We start from the raw sequence: 22794 nt of genomic DNA on the forward strand, positions 1-22794 counted from the left end.
CACAGCATTTAGCATAATTTGTTCATTAAATCTTCCTTTAAACTTTTGCCAGTCAGTGTTATGTAGATGTTGAGGTTCGAAAGTTATTTACTTAGTAAAGTATGTGACAGGTGGCCAGTCTAGCTTAATTTATCAAAAAGTAGCTGTGTGGTCTATTTTGCAAAGGCAGAACCCCCAAATGCATTTGCCCCTTTCCCTACCCCCAGCTACATGCCCTGCACATAATGTCCTCTGCTCCAGCTTGATCCAGCATTAACTCTGCTGAACTTCTGTGGTTAGGTAAGTGGGTTTTTTTGTTTTTGTTTTGGAGGAATGCATATTAACCCCTTGATGACAATTGACGTACCAGGCACTTTGCAGAAATTAATCTCATTGACAAGTGACGTGCCAGGCACATCATGAGGTTAAACGTCTTTCTTCTCCCAAACGGTACTGCCGGCTTTAAGATTAGGAGGCAATCAAACAGTGTTGCTGAACTGCCTTGATATCGCTTCGGAGAGCCGCCATGAACCAAGATTTTGCCTTTCACAAAATTTTTTATTAAAATCTCTCCCAAATTGCTTGGCTTCAAAGACATGGGGCTGAATGAATACATGTCAAAATTCCAGTTTGAAAAAGTAAATACTTGCGGGCGGTCTTGCTGGTGTTGCGGGAGCGGGCGGTCAGGCACTGTACCTGTGGGTGTCGGTAATCCCGCGCAGTCCCGCAAGACTAACTTCGCGCTGCTCCCTTACAGTGTCTCTTCTTTTGCTCCGCCCAGGAACAAAGCGGAGTCACGTGATGTCACTTCCTGTGACTCCGCCTTGTTCCTGGGGGGAGCAAGAGAAGAGACGCTGTGAGGGAGCAACTCGAGGGCAGCCTTGCAGGACTGCGCGGGAAATCTGCAGTTCAGGTAAGGAGGTGGGCGTGATTGGGCGTGAATGTGGCGGGAGCGGAACACCCACATTGCAGGAGCAGGCGGGATTGGGCAAAAAATCAGCGGGAGCGGGATTAAAAAAGCAGTCCCGCGCAGGGCTCTACTTTGATGGGGTAAATTGAATTGGCCAGCTTCAACGATATACAGGGGTCAGGATGACCAGATGTCAAAATTCCAAATTAAAAAGAAGACTGCTCCTCCCAAATGTGGCCCTTAAACCCCCAAACAACCTGACAAACCCATGCGTGGGTGGTATCACTGTAGTCAAGAGGCGTTGCTGAACACATATTGGGGTGGTGTTTGACAGTGACATATACCAGGAGCTGTAAATTCATACCTGCCTTTCAGTGTGTAACAGAAAACACACAAAAATCAGTACCACAAAGCTTGACAAAGGCTAGTAGTAGAATTAGTTCATGGAAAGAGTAAAAAAAAAAATATATATGTATGTATATAAAAAATACCATGGACTGTCTAGTTTTCAAAATTATATAGTTTGATGGGAGTAAATTGAACTGACCGGCTTCAAAGATGTCCCAAATAGGACACAAAAAACTTGAAAAAAAAAGGAAAACATTGCGTTTAGCAGGTTTTTTCCATTAGCTTCTGTAGATGAGTAAAATGTCCTTTTTCACCATATATTTTTTTTTTTTTATAGTAAATTAGGTGATATGATCAAAATAAAGGTACCTTGTCTTGAGGGGAAAAAAACCCAATATATAACTTGTGTGGGTACAGCAAAAGAGAAAAGAAAACTACAGATACAAACAAGCACAGCTATTGTCCCCAAATGGTACAAAAACAAAAAACAGCTCTGTCCTTAGAGTGTTAAAGGAGTCGCAGAGCGTTCTTCTATAGTAGGAGTATCATGCGCACTAAACTGTCCTTTTACTGTTATACCAATCCTCATAACAGAGGTTAAGATGTTTCATTTGTAGGTTAAGATTTTATTACTAGACTCTTAGTTTGGCTATTGACCTACAAAATATGGTTTGGTCTCTGTTAAAAAAAAAAAAAAAAGCTTTTTTGTTACAAGCTTTGAGGTTAAAATATTTTATATATGTTACTAGTGTCAATTAGCCCACATTAGGGGCCCTGTATTGTGAAAGTTCCCAAGTTCCCCAATGAATATTCATGACCAGTGTCAGTCCTGGAAATACCAACAATTCAACACAGCCTCTGTGTGTAGAAACCTCTTACCACAATACCAGTGTTGTGCGAGAGCAGTATTCATGTGGGTGTATTCTATTCTTTTTATTGGCCCTGTTTTATTGAATATGATGGTTTGTATTCAATGTTTGACCTTTTATGTTTCGTATTATGGCAAAGCCTCATGTCATTTTTGGGTATATCTGGCTGAGGTAGCCTCTCAGTTATGTTAATATGCATTAGCACAACCTTTGCTGTTCATGAACGTTGTCCTTAGCCGTGCATGTGCGGTATATAGTCTAATGCCTGTTTTGCTGGATAAAGTAATTCTATTAACTTATATGTATCTATGCAGCCTATACCTTGTAGTTTGTTTCCTGTGCCTACGATGGAATTTTTGTGCTGTATTTTTGCAAGCTGTTTGTTTCTTTGAAATTTCAAACACTTGTTCGAGGCACAGAATGTTTCCAACACTAAGTCAGGTGTCAACAAATTTTGTTTGGCTCTAGAAGCGAGGCAAAGAATTCACAAGCCAACTTATTTTTATTTTCATTTATTATTCTTTGATCTGCAGTCACTATTGGGGTGATACAACATAAAACACCTTTCTTCAGTGCTGCACCACTTTGTATGGTTCTGCAGTGAACCACTTCAAGGTGTATTTTCCACCATGAAGACTCTAGCTTTTATGTTTTACCATTTTTCTTACACTTACACACACTAACACCATACACTAACTGTAACAAACACGCACTAACATATTGTGCTTACACCTTACAGAAACACAGGCTAACATTCTACACTCATGTTACACACATTCTAACACCATATATTAATACAAATACTATATGCTTACATACACTGCCATACTGTAACATACACCATACCATACATGCAAACACTCTTATCCACATGCACACAACATACACACACTGGCCAACACTATACATATATAAAAATATACATTCTGGCACTACAGTGCCTATAGTCATACTAACTATGGCGCTATACATTTACACATACACACACTGACTCTGACACAAGATTATACACTGTCTCTCTCAACCTGTGAAGACCTGCCACGCCTATGCCTATCGCCGTCGTGACGCGAAAATCCCACGCTTTCCTGCAGGGGCATGGGTGCTGTGATGCTTTCAGCTGGGTCACATAACGTGCATTACTTGACTGGGCTGGACGGCTTATGGCACCCACAAAACCATGGGCACTAGGAAGTGGTTTCGTGTCACCATGACTACCTGGTGCCCGGGGTTATTCAAGCCCTGCTGTAAGAAGTATATAGTTGTAAATGATACCTTTTTGTTAAAAAAACACAAAAGAATGAGGCGTGGATAGCAACTTCTGCCCTTTGTTATGGTTTCTATAGGCCTGTTTTCTTTCTTGATGTTTTCTCGGACAATAAGCTCTATTACTCTTGGATAAAAATGATTATTATATTTATATAATGATTATTTTTGGAAGCTGGGTTTATATGTATTAAAAGGTTTTGAGTGATGTTATTTCCTGTGCAGGCGGGATGTTTATTTCATATGAACATTTTTATTCCTGTTTTGAAGTCCCTGGTACACCTCTAAACCCTGCTGAGTTACTTCTTTGTGAAACATTGCAGAAGTAATACTTTACAAAGACCGCTTCCCTTGTTTATTTGGTAATTTTTGGTAACTTTTGCAATCGGTGTGCTTACTACAGGATTTGACACGCGTACATGTAGGTGCCAGACAGCAAATGCCAGTTGCCACGGCTGAGCCATGGCTTATCTTTTTTTTTTTTTTTTTTTTTATATATATATATTCTTCTCAGGGTTGCAAAAGCGTGTTAGAATTCTGTTTAGTAATCCTAGATTATGCAACTATGAACATGTCTGAAATGGTGGCCAAAGGTAAAATGTAAATATGATGCAAGCATTTAGACCAGTGGAGGACTTTTGATATTGGCCCAAGAGAAAATGGAGTCCTATGGCAAAGCTGACTTTTTGTTGGGCCAGCGTAGAAGATATGAAGGAAAGAAGGATGAATACAGTGTGTGGATCTGGATGATGGTAACTGACCTACTCCTTTATAATGTAATTGTCATTTTGTGAAATATATATATTCTGTTTTATAGTAACTTTCTGTAAATATTTACAGATATCCTTTTTATTTTTTCTTCTTACCATTAAAGTTTTGGGAACTTTATGCCCTCACAATTTTGAAACATTGAATAACACATCCTTCAATACACTTGGCTTCCTGTCCCTGTGACCAGTGAATAATTGGATTGCGACTCGTGTAATGTATCACACTTTTTGTGTGTGTTTGTATACAGACAGTTCAGTATACCATAAAGAAAGGCATCAGTAGCATTATGCGTTTACCAGACTCCAATTCTTGGATAGAAATGACAATGCCCAGATAAAGTAGGTGATGTTTCAGCTTTACAGGCTGATAAACGTCTGAGTGGGGCTTCTGGTCCTTACTTTCTCCTTGTTCTGGGGCTCTTTGCAGTCAGCTGTTAAGGCATTAGTCAGGGTCTGGTGCAGAGAAACTGTCCAGCAGTGTGTGTACTTTGGGCTCAGGATCATTTTATAGATCCTTCCACGTGATTCCACCCTTCTGAATGTTCGTTTCATAATTTCTCTTATAGTTACCACTAAGCAAAAAGGCACAGGTAGTTTGTTTTACTGACGTAGTGAGGTATTTACAACGTGGCAGAGTCCTTAGGCACATGTTTGGTTTGGCATGACTTGTATCCGGATGTAATATAATTTGCTATTAAAACGTAATCCACCCTGACACGTCACCCCTTCTACGTCACCCCATTGTTTTCTTTTGAGCTTCTTTAGGACTATACCCTTCCTGGTTTAAGGCTTTCCTTGTTAAAGCTCAATGAGCGCAGGTTGGATGGAGCAGTCATACATTTACACCACCTTAAAAATAAACACAAGTCCCTGTTTTGTGTGTGTGTGTAAACTCCATATCTTACAATGTGTTGTACAATGGCCACTTCTAGGCTTTGGTTTTATATAGATATGTATTTAATGTGTGTGTATATAAATGACATTATTACAGTAAATGAAACTCAACTGAATTATCATTTGCATGGAGAATAAGCTTAGCATGCTCCTCCTTTGTTTAGGCAAATGAAAATAATTCTTTCAAAGGAACAGTCCTAGATTTAATGTGTTACTTAAAGCAATTGTAGACCGTGTGTCGTCTTTGCCTGGCGCATGTTTCTGTGCCATTGGTACGGGTGAGATAGTGCTGGGTGTAGAGGTGCAAAGATGTGTTTTTCCCTGACCATTCGCTTCAGTCATGTTTATAACTACTGCACCAGTGTACACCAGTCAAACCAAGCACGGGGAGCTGGTGTACCGCCATCAAAGTCAAAAAAAGGACAGGCACCAGGAGGAGCTCAGTTTGTTGGGCTGGAACTATACAAACGCCTCAAGGAGTTCCTGAAGAATTACTTGACCAACCTCCTCAAGGTGAGTCTGCTTTCGTATGTAAGCAATGTATTGCCACTTCTCACAAGGAAAATGGGTAATGAGCATTCAATTGTTACATATGTATAGACCAAGGCGTGATATTTTAGCAAAATAAACCTGAGGTTGGTCGAGCACCCGTATATAACCACTTTCACCCTTCAGGATGGCGAGGATTTAATGGATGAAAGTGTTCTAAAGTTTTACACACAACAATGGGAAGATTACCGGTTTTCAAGCAAAGTATTGAATGGGATCTGCGCGTACCTCAACAGACACTGGGTCCGGCGCGAGTGTGACGAAGGAAGGAAAGGAATATATGAGATTTACTCTGTAAGTTTGTGGCTTTTTTATGTTTGCACCTGCATTTTGGCAAAGCCAACTCGTGGCTGATGTTGATATGCTTGTCTTTCCTTATTTTTCCAGCTTGCGTTAGTAACGTGGAGAGATTGTCTTTTCCGGCCCTTAAATAAGCAAGTAAGTTATTTTCAAAAAGTATTTTAACAATTGTACCCTATTTTTATGCTTTTGTTGATGTAATTGTAGCAAGATGAAAACAGATGTCATTAAAAAAAAATGGCTGCCTGTTTGGTAGGTCAGAATATTGGTAATCAGTTTGCAACAAATGTATTGGTGAAATACATTTCTTTATGTGCTGCACAGATAAGATACTGCTATGGCTGAGCTAGTGTTCATCCATAATCATTTCCCAGAATACTCTGTTCTGGCGAACGCATAGCATTCTGGGACTGAACAAAGTGATTATGCATAGTGCATTGCCAATCGGCTTTATCTAATGCATGTTTGCAAGTGGTTTCACTAGGCCAATGTGTATCTAAAGTTTCATACTTTCTGGATGACAATTCTTCTTGATGTGTAACTCTGCTCTGTTTGCACTCTACAATACGTTGGATGCATACGTAGCAAGTATGGCATGTATCACACCTGCTTCTTCCATTACACTTGTAAAGCTTAAGTGAATCGCCACAGAAAAATGTCTCCTGGCCCTCGTCCTGAATTGAGCAAACCTTTTAAGGCCTTACACAATCAGACTAATTATTTTGTGTTTAAAAATTCAGAGCTAAATTTATTTTTTATTGTCTCTTTGAAGGTGACAAATGCTGTGCTGAAACTGATTGAAAAGGAACGAAATGGAGAAACCATCAATACCAGACTCATCAGTGGTGTTGTACAGTCTTATGGTAAGACGTTGGTGTACCTCACATTGTAACATTTCTGCCTACATTTATGAATCATGAAAGTAGCCACCTTCATGGGCAGTCACCCTGCGGTCATTTTGGAAAACAAATGCAGTGGCGTTTTTGTGAGATTTATTTAGAGGCACCTATGAACATCGGTGGAATCAATGCACTAACAGTGTCCTTTTTATATTTACAGTCGAACTAGGCTTGAATGAAGACGATGCGTTTGCCAAGGGCCCAACGCTGACAGTATACAAAGAGTCTTTTGAGTCACAGTTTTTGGCCGACACAGAGCGTTTCTACACAAGAGAAAGCACAGAGTTTTTACAGCAGAACCCTGTCACAGAGTATATGAAAAAGGTAAGCTTGCTAGCTAAGATCTGCCAGCTGATGCTCACTCCACAAATTACAGTTGTGGCCGAGTGCTTGTTTTTTCTCTGTTCAGCCATGATTCTCCTTTTCCATGTTTAGTGTAAATATATATATATATATATATATATATATATATATATATATATATATATACACCGTATTTATCGGCGTATAACACACACTTTTTTAACTAAAATATGAAGCTGAAACCCTACCTGCGTGTTATACGCCGATAAATCCTAGAGCCAGTGGCGGAACTACAGGGGTCGCAACTGCGACCAGGCCCTGGAGTTCTGCCAGTCAGGGGGGCCCAAGGGGTGCCGAGCGGTTGCTGAAGACGACCGCTCGGCAACTCTCGGGCCCCCCTGACTGACAGAAATCCAGGACTCCTTTGCTGGTGGCGGCCGCCGCCTGCCTCATCGCTTCAACTCCTGTGTTGGAAGCGTGAGGCGTTTGTCTCTGGTGCCGGCGCTTCACGCTGGACACCGGCATATGACGTCAGACGCCGGCGCTCAGCAGTGAAGCGCCGGCACCCGAGACAAACGCCTCACGCTTCCAACACAGGAGTTGAAGGTAAGTGAACGGGGGGGGTGTTAGGGAGAGAGAGGGGAGATCCTGAGAAGGGGGGTTAGGGAGGGAGAGGGGAGATCCTGAGAAGGGGGGTTAGGGAGGGAGAGGGGAGATCCTGAGAAGGGGGGTTAGGGAATGAGAGAGGAGATCCTGAGAAGGGGGGTTAGGGAGGGAGAGGGGAGATCCTGAGAAGAGGGGTTAGGGAGTGTGTGTGTCTGAGTGTGTTTGATTGTGTCTCTGAGTCTGTGTCTAAGTGTTTGTCTTAGTGTGTGTCTTACTGTGTGTGTCTGAGTGTGTGTGTGTCTGAGTGTGTGCGTGTCTTACTGTGTGTGTGTGTCTGTCTGAGTGTGTGTGGTTTCCCAGATGTGATTCTGATGACGTTTTTTTTGTTCAGTTTTTTTTGTTCAGTTTTTTTGTTCAAAGAGGTGCTTTTTCTTTCATATTTGCCTTATAAGTGGTATAAATGTTATAATAAATGTTATAATGTAACAAATATTATTCCAACATTAAGTTCATAGCTTCCAAGTTAAAATTATTTTTTCTTACTCAAATTTCCTTGTTAAAATGGGGGTGCGTGTTATACACCAGTGCGTGTTATACGCCGATAAATACGGTATATATATATATACACACCGTATTTGCTTGATTATAAGACGACCCCCCAAATCTTAATATTAATTTAGGAAAAAAAAGAAAAAGTCTGAATATAAGACGACCCTATAGGAAAAAAGTTTTACCAGTAAATGTTAATTCATTTAAACTATTTTTTTAATAAAAGCTATGATTGAGAAAAATATTTTGGTTTTATTTCCATCTATTTTCCAACCTGCCCCCCAGTTATGCACATCTGCCCCTGAAATGCCTTATACCCCCTATATGCCACTGTGGCCCATGATATGCCATTTAACCCTCTAAATGCCACTGTGCCCCATGATATGCCTTTTAACCCTATATGCCACTGTGCCCCATGATATGCCTTTTAAACCTATATGCCACTCTGGCACTTAGAGGGTTAAAAGGCATATTATGGGGAAGAGTGGCATATAGGGAGGTTTAAGGCGTTTCAGGAGGCAGAGTGGCATATAGAGGGTTAAAAAGGCATTTCTGGAGGCAGAGTCGCATTAAGGGGGTTAAAAGGCATTTCACAGAGCACCCTGCCTCCAGAAATGCCTTATGCCCCCCATTTAACACTCCCCCCCCGCCCCACTTACCGGTACTTCCGAGTCTCCTGTCATGTAGCTGGGGCACCGTGTGGACTCACGCTGCAGCCGGAAGGAGGCGTGGCTAGCAGCGGGGGTTGTCTGCGTGCGTTGCGCAGACATTCCCCGGCTGTCAGAGATCAGAGTTCCCCGTGCCAGTGCGGCGGAAGTTGTCTACGCGAATCGCGTAGACATCTACACGCTGCCCCAGCTGCACACCGGGGACTCTGAAGTACCGGTAAGTCGGGGCGGAGGCGGGTGGGGGTTGAGACAGGAGGATCCAGATCCCCTGCAGCTGCGGGGGATCTGGATCTTAGTCGTCTCATAGTCAGACTTTGAGGTCTGATTATAAGACGACCCCGATTTATAAGACGAGGGGTATTTTTCAGAGTGAAAGAAACCTCGTCTTATAATCGAGCAAATACGTATATATATATAATGACAGATGGGGCTTTCTGCTTCTACCACTTTTTTTTGTACAGTCTGCCATTTAGTATGTAAACAAATAGGGAACACACGTTTGCAAAAAAGGTTATTTTTAAAATGTTAGGTGTATTTGTAGTGGAAGGGGCATGGGGTGTTTGGGCACCTATTTTTGCATTTTGTTTAATATGTTATGATTATGAGAGGTAGCTCATCGGACATTTCTGGAGGGTTTGAACCTTTTTACATTTAATATTGCTTCCAGGCGGTGTCAAGACTGACAAAGCTGACATTTTCCATTATACCAGTGTAAACGGTGCTCGTGCACAGTTACACCAGATTGGCCTGCCAGAAGCTGACAATCTTGGGTCTTGCTGACGGGAGTCCCCAGGGTGTCGAATGACAGCCTAGTCTCCCGTATACCGCCGCAGAAACATCTCTGGCGGTGTGAAAACCATAGGGAGTACTATTACGTTGTCTGTCATTTAGAGCCTCGCGAAGAGGTTAAGAAATCTGTTACATGCTCTGTGTGCAATAGGAAGAACGCTCAGTACTCACCAATACAATGAGGTGACTTCTTCATGTTTTTTTTTTCTTCCTTTCTTCCCATGACGCTTTAGGCAGAAGCACGGCTTTTAGAGGAGCAGCGTAGAGTACAGGTTTACCTTCATGAAAGCACCCAAGACGAGCTGGCACGGAAATGTGAACAAGTGCTAATTGAAAAACATTTAGAGATCTTCCACACAGAGTTTCAGAACTTGCTAGACGCTGACAAAAATGAAGGTAAAATGGTTTTTGAGTAACACGAAACCGGCTTATATGATTATATGTAGAAAGGAGCATCAGCTTGTATTGACTTAATTTTCACCAGTGTATTTCTCTTACACCTACACTAATTGATCATATGGGAAATTCTTCATTCAGTGTGTATATATATATCTTTAAATCAGTCCAAGAAAATAATTTTATCAAAAATTATCAAAAAAAAAAATATAGTTTCAGTCTCAACCAGAGACTTTTATCAAGACAACCAACATAGACAAAGAAGTTCAATAAATAGCGCGTATCGGGTATAGCACCCACCCCTAAAGACACCAAGGAACCTGTATACACATGTATAACTGGTGACCTTCCGTTAGTTTGTCAGTTTGTATCTGTTAGGCTTTTGATCCGCGAAACCCCTTGCCATGTGTCGGCTCTTACCGAAGTTAATGGATTTTCATCCGTATAGTTGAAATGGCTATCATGTATTTTTTTTTGGCTTACTGGAAAGATGCTTCTTTTTGCAGATCTGGGGCGGATGTACAATCTTGTATCTCGAATTCAAGATGGCCTAGGGGAATTGAAAAAGCTTTTGGAAACACATATCCACAATCAAGGACTTGCCGCTATAGAAAAGTGTGGAGAAGCGGCACAAAATGTAGGCCACCTTTCACAGAACTGGAATCTCATGTTCTTGTTTAACAATTAATTAAGACTATGATGTGACCCATAAGAGCACTCTTGACCAGGGCTGTACAACTGAAGACCTCAGGCCACAATTTTTATATATCCCACCTTAACGAAGTAACTACTTGTTTTCAGGCAAAGATGGAGGACTAAAGTTATGCGTCCCAGTCCTTGACATAGCATGGTCCTCCGACATTGCCATTGTAAACAAGCTGTTCAGCCGTTGTTGTGTTGCACTGTATTATATCATTATGGCAGGTACAGAGAATTGTTTTTCTAAGTGTCTGAGTTAGGATGAAACTTGATTTATTGTGGCAATAGTCTGTTCATTACAGACCAAAACTATTGCAAAACTATGGCATTTATGAAACGAGCAAGAATGCCCATGAGCCAAAAGCAACACCCACCAATAAAGCACTTGGATACCCATGGTTTATGGCAACCCTCGTTGGCTAGGATGGAAATGTTAAAATTAACTACCTGCTATACCCCGCAAGCACTTTTTTGTGCCATTGGGCATAGTGTCACAAGTTAACATTGCTCACAAATTTCCTCCTCCTCTTTGTTCATCATAATACAAGTATTAATGAACTGAAATGATAGTAGCGTGTTTTCATCAAGATGATGCTGTATAACCAGTTTCTAATGCGCGTTTTCCATTTTTTCCCCCCAGGATCCCAAAATGTATGTACAGACCGTTCTGGATGTCCACAAAAAATATAATGCACTAGTTATGTCGGCATTCAACAATGATGCTGGCTTTGTGGCTGCACTAGATAAGGTGAGTTGCGGTAGAAATGTTAATGAATGACCAGCACGTGGTATGTAGAACTTTTAGTAAATTACCTTCTTCTGCTGTCAGGCTTGTGGACGGTTTATAAATAACAATGCTGTGACAAAGATGGCGCAATCTTCCAGCAAGTCTCCTGAGCTGCTTGCCCGGTATTGTGACTCTTTGCTGAAGAAGAGGTGAGCATGGTTACGTTTTAGACACCCAGAAGTGCCCTTGCATCCCTTGGGCATCTCGCCTGCTGCAACTGTACAGACAACACATTTTTAGTTTGCTTTCTGCTCTTTTTGTCCTAGTTCAAAGAATCCAGAAGAGGCAGAGCTGGAAGATACACTAAATCAAGTGGTAAGGATCAATAATCACAAAGATTTTAAACCTGTGTACAGAATTTTTTTTCTGACCCTTTTATTCCTTTACGTATAAGATTTAGAGCAAAAACATACATTTCTGAGAGTGTTCCTAGCAGTCAGTTGTGGCAGTGGGTGGAACCAATAAATTGAAGTGGAAACGAAGAAGAGATGTTTGTGTCCTTTTTAGCTTCTCAACAGTGGGAGTAAATAAGCAAAAGACCTACATATTTCAAAGTCTAAAGAGACATTAAATAAAGCTTACTGATTTATCTATATATTACATTACACAGGGCCAGACAAGCTTTTCTCGCAGCAGAAGCTCACTGGGGTTGGACATTTAAAATGTATACTGAAGTAAAGGCGATAAACCCTCCAGCAAAAACATTTAAACACGGTGCTTTACAAACACCGGGCCAGGTGGTCAGAAACCACCTCTTAGCGACCAGGGTTTTGCAGGGCTGCCATAGTGAATTTAATGTAGTGGGTGCCGTGAAGCACCCAGTGGGGTCACATAATGCACGCTACGTGACCTTGGTTGGGTACCTTTTATGATTTGCTTCACTGCGCATCAGCAGGAAGGCATAGTGTGCTCGATTTGCAATGGCAGAACATAGGCAGTAGCTTGGCAGGTGAGAGGGGGAGTAGTGTATGAGAGTTTGTGTATACTATAGTGTCATTCAATGTGTTATGTTTATAGCGCTGGAGTCAGTGTGTCTACTGTATTGTAGTGCCAGAGTCAGTGTATGTGTCCAGTGTTAGTGTGTTATTTTTTATATGTATAGTGTTAGTGCATGTGTGTGTATTTGTATGAGTGCGGTGCTAGTGTGTATGGTGTTTGTTACAGTATGGCATTAGCATGAGTGTGTATGTTAGCATATAGTGTTAGAATGTGTGTATGGTGTTAGAATGTGTGTACATGAGTGTAAAATGTTAGCGTGCGTTACTGAAGAGTGTTAGTATTTGATGAGATACGATGAGATGTTAGCGTGTCTTTTACTGTGTAGTGACTGTGTAAATGTAAGTGTATGGCAAGGCTTGGCAAAACCCAGGCGCCAGGTTGGTTAATATAAAAATAAGAACATGACTGGGGAAGAAAATAAAAATAGCTGCAATTTTTTTTTTGCCTGGCACCTAGATCCAAACCAAATTTTTGACCCCTGCTTTAACAGCTCTAACTCATTAGAGACTAGATATACCTACACTAATGTACATACAAATATAGATCATTTAGTTTATTCTTTATTTACAGCAGTAATAAAGCAAACTTAATCACATTTAGAATCTCCAGGTTTTTTTTTTTTTAACATTGTTCCCTGAACATTGTCTTCTGATTAGCATAGTAGGAGTAAAACATATTCTTCTTTTTTGTAGAAAAGATGTGAAATGGCATACACAGGGCACTTCCACCCATTGCAGATATAAAAAAAAAAAAAAGTTTGTTTATAAAAAAAATTAAATGACTTTTATATATTAACACAGAGTAGGTACAACCTGTAGGAGAGCTGATTTGGCTACATGGCTAAGAGTAACAGACTCGGCATACCATTTCAGTATATACACTTCTCCCGTGTTTTCTTGCATATGTAGACATTAATAGCAACGTTCTTCCCCAGATGGTGGTTTTTAAGTACATAGAAGACAAAGATGTGTTTCAGAAATTCTATGCAAAGATGCTTGCCAAGCGCCTTGTTCACCAGAACAGTGCAAGCGATGATGCAGAGGCCAGCATGATATCCAAACTCAAGGTAATAATTCCTGGGCCATATTAATACCTGTGTTCTTCGCGGTTTCAATGTCAATTTTAGTGATCTGAAGGCTTTTAGGATGTACCAGCTTTAATTACACCTCCTGGAATTGCTTATTTTGCATGAAGAATATAACACGGATTACAGTAACAGAAAACCTCCTTGGCAGCCCATATCCTACACTTTCCACACTTGCGATTTTTCTTCCTTTTTGGAAAAAAATAACTAAAAGGTGGCCAATCTCAATAGTAGTACAAAACCTAAGGGTTACTACTAATAATAGTAAAACTAAATGAAAGTGATAAAGCCCCAGAAAGAATATTGTTTTATTACATAAATACAACTTTTAGTAGTCCCAAAAAATAAGTTTCAGGTCTCATTTATGTGATTAGTTCAAGGGTCCTGCTGTACAACAGTCGGTATTCTGCGTAACCTCATGGTATAAATATGCAAGCTCTGGGAACGAAAGTAACGTGTTATTTTTTTTTATATTTTTAAAGACTTATTAGGTATCAAAAATACGTTTATTTGTGTAATAACATAATAATATTCTCTCTGGGACGAATTTTTATGCATCCTGTAGCAGAATTCAATTCTAATTGTGCTGGGGTTTTTTCCCCAATTTTTTAATTAATTTTTGTCTTGGTGCTCGCCTTTTAGTAGAATATATTTGGGAAGGAAACGGAACAATTGGAGAAACTGGGAGACATAGTGCTGATTGTTTCATCTAGCGTTGTCAAACCCTGTCTTGCGCTGCCCTTCATGGTCTATATTGTATTGCAGCAAGCGTGTGGCTTTGAGTATACCTCAAAACTGCAGAGGATGTTCCAAGACATAGGCGTGAGCAAGGACCTAAATGAGCAGTTTAAAAGGCACCTCACCAATTCCGAGCCGCTCGACCGTAAGTATATGTGAACTCCGTGTAACTGTTTTTGCGTGAGATGGCACCTATACAGATATAATTGGTTTTGTGGCCATTTTAAGAGTTTGCATCGGACTATTGTGCACGTCTTGCCTGCCTACGGTCTCAAAGGTACACAAATATGTCCCAAATCCGATATGCATTAATAGAAATAAAAAATCAGTCATGCTAGCTTTCCCTGTATGTATTCATTTTACTATTGTACTAATTGTACTATTTTACAATTACTATTATTGTGATGTAGTGCTGGACACTATTGTCTGGGGCTTCCAGTGACTTTTCATAAGAAAGTGTTGTCTGTGTAAGGGCAAATCTTTCCGACGTTACTCAGGTGGCACTATTGGAGCAGTCCACGTCTCCATCATTACAATGGCTGTTTTCTTAGAGGACTCAAAAGTGTATTGGCGTGTCGACCTAGTTTCCACCCTACGTGTTGTGGGCTTTATGCTGTATTCCTGCAGCTCGTGCAGACTCTTTCCTTAATCCTTCTGAGATAATGCCGCAGGTTCTACAAACTATCCAGTCATATGTTCTCAATGACGTTTAGGTGATATTGAGGTGTCCATCATCCACATTGCCAATTTCCACGTTCTAATTAAATGCTAAATTAGAAATAATTGGCGATCCCAATCTTTTTTTTTAATTTTTTTTTATTTTATAGCTACCTCCCTTATTTGTGTATTTTTTTCTCTCTCTTTGTAGTGGATTTCAGCATTCAGGTTCTCAGCTCTGGATCATGGCCCTTTCAGCAGTTTTGCACATTTGCGTTACCATCCGAGGTATGCTCCTCTTTTTTCCTCTTCTTTCTGCATCTGCTTGTTATGCTTTCATTATATTGCTAATGATTCTCAGTACCCCCATATTCATTTATTAGTTTCATAACCTGTTTGATAACTTCAGAACTCCCCAAACTAGTTGTACTTAATAAGCAATAGACGGTTTGTTTTACATTGTTTGATGCATGCAGTTCTCCAGCTGTTGAATGGTGTGACTGAGACTGACTCGCGGTCTGTTGTAAAGGATTAATTAGAAGCTTTTACGCACTCCTCTAACAAAATGTGTCCTGCCCTAATTTAAACCCTTTTTTATCACAACGTCCGTTTCTAGAGTCCTTCCTAAAAGCAACACTGAATATTTTATGTACGGAACCGTTTTGTTTTAATGTTTTGTACCTTCAAACAAATAGCTATTTTTAAAACGGGCTCTGTTGCTGTGAGCTTAATTTACTTTACTTACTAACTGAAAATTGAACATTTTTTCTCCGCACGCATTACATTTCATACATGGGTTGCTGAAGATGTGGTTTACACGTGTCTTTAAAAGCCAGACCGGTTAATATTTCCTTTTATTTGAAAGAGCGTGTTGTATTTACATTTTTAGCATCGTCTTTCTGTTAAGCAGACTGGTGACGGTTAAATGCTAATTGGGAACTCCCGCTATTTTGTTTGTACTAGCATTAAATTATTTTCCAAAAATATGCTGTTGAAGTTTTTGCATAATGTTTTCAGGAACCTGCATAGACATTTGTACGTGTCTTGGCTCTCTTAGCTTTGCCTAGTCCAGGGGCGTCCAACCTGCGGCCCTCCAGCTGCTGCAGGACTACATCTCCCATACTCCTCAGCCAGCCACTTAGCTGAAAGAGCATTATGGGAGATGTAGTCCTGCAGCAGCTGGAGGGCCGCAGGTTGGACACCCCTGGCCTAGTCTCTTAGATAAACAATACAGTGGCTCGGTCTTAATCACCCTGCTGGACCTTCTGACCAATGAAAGTCTATGGTCTAAAGAATCTTCTCAGTCACCCAAAATATCAGGGGTGACAACAATGGCAGCCGGCAGCCCACAGATTTATTGGAGCAGCTAGCTTACATTACTGTGCAGAAAACTGTATTTTATGTTCAAGAAGTGGAGGGTTTTTTTAACCCCTTTGTACTCTTAAGATCCTCCTTAGCGTTTAGGAACTCTGATTCCTTCTTTCTTTTTGTACAGCTGGAACGCAGCTACCAGAGGTTTACAGCTTTTTATGCCAGCCGGCACAGCGGAAGGAAACTGACTTGGTTATATCAGTTATCTAAGGGGGAGCTGGTGACTAATTGCTTCAAAAATAGATACACCTTGCAGGTGAGTGAGGGGTTTGTAAGAAATCCATATTATTTCAGTTGGAGTCATTGAGTTTTAACTATAAAGTGTGGTTATCGCCTTTAATCAAGATAGCTAATGATGAATCCTTTCTACATATAGTAAACTATATGTTGCATTATTATTAATGTTCCATATTTTGATGTTCCAGGCTTCCACGTTCCAGATGGCAATCCTGCTACAGTATAACACAGAAGATGCCTACACAGTGCAGCAACTCACAGACAGCACTCAGATAAAAATGGTACGCTTAGTAGTTTGGTGAAACCTTTTACTATTTCCGTATATGCGTCTGTCGCTGTGTGTTGGCACAGCTGTGTGTTGTGCCCAACCTCATAATGTGTGTTTTTGTTGTGACAGGACATCCTGGTGCAAGTTCTTCAAATACTGCTGAAATCAAAATTATTGGTGAGTTGTATTAAGCCACTGAAGCACCTCCATTGGTACTGGATACCTTAATAATATTGCTTTACTTGTTTTGGGACAAACTAATCCTCAGTGAATCCCCACTTCCCCTGCATAATACGGAGTGGGGACAATATGTGCAAAGATCTTTTTGGGAGGCCATTGGTTACTAGCTTGACAGTTGTATAAGCTGCTAAATAATAACCCCCCCCAACTGGCCTTGTTAATGGAGGACCCCCTCATACATGGATTGTTTGACTGATCCAGTCTCCTTGAACAACTATCAGCTCGGTCATCTTGTGCGGAACAGCAGCACTGACCTCTCAAAATGGAAATGTATAAAAGGTGCATTAAAAGAGTTTAGCAAAATGTTTTATAGAAAAATGCCGGATGCCACTTTAAAGACCAATGTTGGGTATCTCCTATAAAGTAGGACTGCAACAACTAACAACTAGTATCGATTAGTTGAATCGATTTTTATCGATTATAAAATGAGGGTTTTTTCAGAGCAAATGCTCTGAAAAATACACCTCGTTTCATAATCCGTTTAAGTGCGACTCACAGCAGCAGTTCCTACTTACAGTTCCTCCCTACAGTCACTGCCGATTGGCTGCAAGGAGGCATAGGGAGAAAGAAAGGGGTGTGGCCAAAGTGCTGATTGGCCCTTCCCCTGACTGCAGGGAGGGATAAAGAAAGGGGTGTGGCCAAAGTGCTGATTGGCCCCACCCATTTCCTATAGCATCCACATGGCTCAAGAAATCTAACTGGTGAGTATAAAATTAATATTTGGGCTGCTGAAAGTTAGCGGCAGTTGTGGTTGATGGGGTCTTTAGGGTTATTTTAGTGGCAGTTGTGGTTGATGGGGTCTTTAGTGTTAATTTAGGGGCAGTTGTGGTTGGGGTCTTTAGGGTTAATTTAGGGGCAGTTGTAGTTGATGGGGTCTTTAGGGGTAATTTAGGGGCAGTTGTGGTTGATGGGGGTCTTCAGGATTAATTTAGGGGCAGTTGTTGATGGGGTCTTCTCTTCAGGGTTAATTTAATGATGAGGACTGAGGGTTAATTTAAGGTTAATTTAAGGTGCAGTTAGAGGTAAAGGGCGGCAAACTGAGGGGAATCTAAATCCTGGGGGCAGTGAAGATTAACCCTGTATTTATTTATAAAAGTATTGTGTCTGAACGAGTCTGCAAATCTATGAGGGCACTGTGGCATATCAGGGGTGTATACGGCATACCTTGGGAGGACGGAGTGACATATCTGGGGGTATAAGGCATATAGGGTATATAAGGCATATCTGGGAGGCAGTGTGGCAAGCCTAGGCTCAAATGTGCAAAACTGGTTGGGAAATAAAAACAAGAAATGCATTTTTATGAAAAAAAATTTATTCTGTTTGTTTTTAACATCCTACGTTACTTTATTAAATTATTTTAAATAAATGAAAAATGTACATTATTTTTTCGATAAATCGGATAAAAAAAAAATCGGCCAACTAATCAATTATGAAAATAATCGTTACTTGCAGCCCTACTATAAAGCATGAAATTGCATTTCTCCATGTCTTACAGTATACTTTATTTTGCATTACAAAGTGTAATAACAAACGTTCTTTTTAAACACCAGGTTTTAGAAGATGAAAATGCAAACGTAGACGACGTAGAGCTGAAGCCGGACACCTTAATAAAGCTATTCCTTGGCTATAAAAAGTATGTTATACCTTTTGCACCAACAGAGCAGTATCTCTTATTACTTCTGACTTCCTTAGCAGTATAGCAAATCATTGGCCCTGCATAAAACATAGTAAGAGCGCAGAGGTGCTGATAAAACTACACTTACTTTATTTTACTGAGCTAGGAGAAACATGCCATAATGCTTGGCTAAAGAGATTTAAATATCTTTATTTTTTTTTTTTAATCAAGCTATTCTTCCTACCTGCTTCCCTGTTATTTTACATGATTCTGTGTAATGTGTAAACTCCTTGTAGTGGTAACGGAATTTGAATCAAGTGTATAAACCAATAAGAATGGTTAAAAAAAAAAAGTTTTGTTTTTTATTTATTTTTAAAAAAAATTCAAATGGTCCCCTTTCTTATTGCTTGGCAGTAAGAAGTTAAGAGTGAACATCAACGTGCCTATGAAGACAGAGCAGAAACAGGAACAGGAGACAACGCACAAAAACATTGAGGAAGATCGGAAATTGCTTATCCAGGTATCAGCACTTGTCTCACTCCGCTGACTTTATTCTCTCCTACATGGAGACTTGCAGGATGGAAAATGGTGCACTCTTGTATCAGATGATTTTTTTTTTTTTTATCTTAGGCTGCTATTGTAAGGATTATGAAAATGAGGAAGGTCTTGAAACACCAGCAGCTTCTGGGAGAAGTCTTGACTCAGCTGTCTTCAAGATTCAAGCCACGTGTGCCGGTTATTAAGGTAAGGACAAATAAAATGTAGCTCTGTTGCCCTGGTTGGAAGAAAATGGTTATCCTAGCTGTTACCGCTTGCTCGTATGTTATTTTTATGTTCTTGCTGCTATGTGGGTTGATAACCGTTTTTGTTTTTTTTTAATGTTTAATAAAATTGTCATGCTTGTAATGTTGACTTATGCTTTCTCTTGTTATACTCGATTATATTAAATCTTATATTGATGTCAGCCTTATTCCCTAACTAGATTAACTTCAAACACTTCTACTGGATGGCCGTTCCACATATTTACCACTTTCCTGTAAAGTAAAACCTCCTTGTATTGCAAGTCTTTGCTCCTCTAGTTTTAGACTGTGACTTGCTGTCCTAATTCTCCCATTTTTTAAATATACTTCCCTCTCGTACTTTGTCAAATCCCTTTGAGCTTCACTGATCTACATTGTTGCCAATGAAAGAATGTTCCTTTAGTAAATACAGGGCTTTTTGAAACCATGAATCCCCGATGCCCAGAGCTGAAAGTTTTCATGTTCCTCAATCTTTTGTTTTTCTCCTTCTTGCCTTTACAGAAATGTATTGACATTCTAATAGAGAAAGAGTACTTGGAACGTGTGGATGGAGAAAAGGACACCTACAGTTACCTGGCTTAAATAACATTTTTATACATATATTTAGCAGTTGGTAAAACTTAATTTGTGTGACCCTCGGCAGATAGTAACATTTTATGTGGTGGAAAGACTGGAGAAGAACTGAACTTCATAGGAGCCAATCTGCTGCCACGTGGTCCCTACTCTTTTTAACAACCGGAACAGGACTCCAAGAAGCCAGCCTCAGAACTTACATCTGTATCGCTCAGGACTGCGAACATTTCAAGCATGTAAATATGGACACCAGTGCCCTTTAAATTAAGAACAGAGGGAGAGCTTGTACCCGGCCTGAACAGATGTTTGCATGCCACCACCTCCCTTCTTTTAAATCAATAGATTTTGGCTGTACGGGCAACCAGTGTTGGTAAAGACAGTCCCTATATATATATTGGCGGAGCCCACTGAGAGTTTGAATGGACCTAATGTAATCTGCTACGAAAACCCCATTTGTATAGTGTGTTTCTTTTTTTTTTATGTGTGGAAAATAAAAACAGAAAAAGAAAATCAAACAATTTCTGTACAAATTGCTTTGGTTTTTTTGTGTTATTTTTTTCCTTCCTAAATGTAAATAAAAAGTTCCAATTACAAAAACTTTGTGATATCTTGAACAATCCAACTCTGTATTTAGCATTACAGGATTTGACTGTGATCCAAATTGGATATATTAATTGTGAGCATACACCTCATAAAATATAACCAAATAAGTGCTGCATCACATAAAGAGGAATAAAGAGATCTGTCATTTTATTTTGTCCTCAATGATCTGTCACTAAAGGGTATGAGATACTAAAGTTGCTTAGAAAACAGTCCTTTAATTCTCCCAAAGCCACCCTCTGTGCATTACATCATACTTACAAAAACATAGAACATACAGTTGAAAAAGTCCATCAAGTTCAACCCTTCAACCTAACCTTTCTACTCTTGAACCAAAAGAAGGCACAAATACCCTAATTAAGCTACTTTGAATTCTGCCACCGTAGAGAAAAATTGCTTCTTGACTCCAAAAGGCAATCGGATTTCTCCTTGGATCAAGAAGCTCTAAAATATTATTTCTATTTATAGCCCTGTAGGTCATGCCTTTCTACAAAAAATATCCAGACCCATTTTGAAGGCCATCTAATGTATTTGATAACACCACCTCCCTTGGCAGTGAATTCCATACCTTATTGCCCTTACTGTAACAAATTCCTTCCTGTCTCATGGGGTGACCTCTGGTTCTTTGTATATTTCTGTTAATGAACAGGTCACTGAAGAGCTCTTTCTATTGGCCCTCCATATATTTATATAATGTTACCATATCCCCTCTAAGATGCCATTTTCCAGCGTATATATTTTTAACTTAACTAGTATCTTCCTTATTAATTTTGTAGCCGTCCTTTGCACTTTCTAGTTCCATAATGTACTTTTTAAGGACCGGTGCCTTCCTCAGCAGTCTGACCAACCTATATCATCCCCCCAAACACCTTTCAATCAAACGGACCTTCCAGCAAACACCCCTTTTGTGATGCCTGAAGCTGTCAGGCACAGAATAAAGCGAGCAGTGCAGAGGGAACAAATTAAGAGGCCCCATTGAAACAAAAATAAGTTAAAATTTAGAAAGCTTGAGGGGAATGTCTTCGGGAATCATACTTTATCTCTATTAAAAGCGGCGATTGCATGTGATTTTCATGTAAAATGTGAGGTAGCAACCAGTAGAATTGTTGAAAGCAGAAATATTCCATTGTTGTGCTAATAATGAGAATGCTGGGTTGATTGAAAGTATTGTCCTTAAAGGGTTAATCTCATAGAATAACAGGTTGTCCTTAAACCCAGTAATGAAAATGCATTGTGAGCCTTTACATGTATGGGCTTTGTCGTGAAGGGGTTAAAAAGAATACCTAACAACCAGGTTGAAACATACCTACCTAACATCGTGTTGGTCCAGTAAACATTCTGCTTCCACCTAAAAACATGTTTTAAAGAAACATGTTTACTGCCCCATGCAGCCCCGCAAACACAGAATACACATTAAAAGTATGTTAAAACATGTAAACCTGCAGCGAATCCCCCCCCCCATTCATGGTCTGGATTTCACACCAGTGAAATACTTCTCCAAACTAAGGAGCTGGGGGAATTCAGATGAATCTCTCCTTGAAATTACAAAAAAATGATTAAAGAGAATGCTAAGATATTTGGTGTTATTTTTAAAGCCTTAGAGGTAATTAGGATGCTGGGTTGCGTGGTTTGTGACATTAGTAGCAAAAAGAGAAGTGGTTGGGCCATGTTACAGATTCTTTTTCGACGCATGGATAACTTTTACTTAAAGGGCCAGTCTAATGTCGTTGACACCCCCACTATAGAAAAATGCATAATGATGTAGTTTTGGAAGAATTAAAGCTCTTACCTGACCTAGAAGTTGCAGACTTGCTGCAGCAGCTGCCCTCCCCCTACATTTCTTTCTTTCAAGCACCCAGTGTCAGAAAAACACCATTGAAATCAATGGCGGCACTTTCCACGCATGTGCACAGGGGTTCAACCAAACTAGAGCTGACATTCAGATGGGGGATGGGGGGGTCTGCCGAATCCCTCCATGCATTTACAAAATGGACCACACGAAAATTTAAAGGGACCATGCAGCTATCATGTGCA

General features: G+C 40.1%; 1 protein-coding gene across 2 annotated transcripts in view; it reads left to right on the forward strand.

The window, feature by feature from the left end:
- Nucleotides 1-20757, forward strand: part of CUL1 (cullin 1) — a 39464-nt gene extending 18707 nt beyond the window's left edge. For both annotated transcript variants that reach the window (XM_053467009.1, XM_053467010.1), the window contains exons 3-22: nt 5372-5546; nt 5709-5876; nt 5970-6020; nt 6655-6745; nt 6942-7105; nt 9930-10092; nt 10599-10729; nt 11432-11539; nt 11621-11727; nt 11845-11893; nt 13512-13643; nt 14427-14544; nt 15268-15344; nt 16552-16683; nt 16853-16945; nt 17062-17109; nt 18723-18805; nt 19202-19307; nt 19418-19531; nt 20089-20757. In XM_053467009.1, the coding sequence (XP_053322984.1) occupies nt 5372-5546; nt 5709-5876; nt 5970-6020; nt 6655-6745; nt 6942-7105; nt 9930-10092; nt 10599-10729; nt 11432-11539; nt 11621-11727; nt 11845-11893; nt 13512-13643; nt 14427-14544; nt 15268-15344; nt 16552-16683; nt 16853-16945; nt 17062-17109; nt 18723-18805; nt 19202-19307; nt 19418-19531; nt 20089-20169 (2191 nt within the window). In that variant the 3' untranslated portion in view covers nt 20170-20757. The remainder of the gene's footprint in view (nt 1-5371; nt 5547-5708; nt 5877-5969; nt 6021-6654; nt 6746-6941; nt 7106-9929; nt 10093-10598; nt 10730-11431; nt 11540-11620; nt 11728-11844; nt 11894-13511; nt 13644-14426; nt 14545-15267; nt 15345-16551; nt 16684-16852; nt 16946-17061; nt 17110-18722; nt 18806-19201; nt 19308-19417; nt 19532-20088) is intronic.
- The last annotated feature ends 2037 nt before the right edge of the window (nt 20758-22794 follow it).

The sequence above is a fragment of the Spea bombifrons genome, chromosome 5 (assembly GCF_027358695.1).
Source record: "Spea bombifrons isolate aSpeBom1 chromosome 5, aSpeBom1.2.pri, whole genome shotgun sequence".
Lineage (NCBI taxonomy): Eukaryota > Metazoa > Chordata > Amphibia > Anura > Pelobatidae > Spea > Spea bombifrons.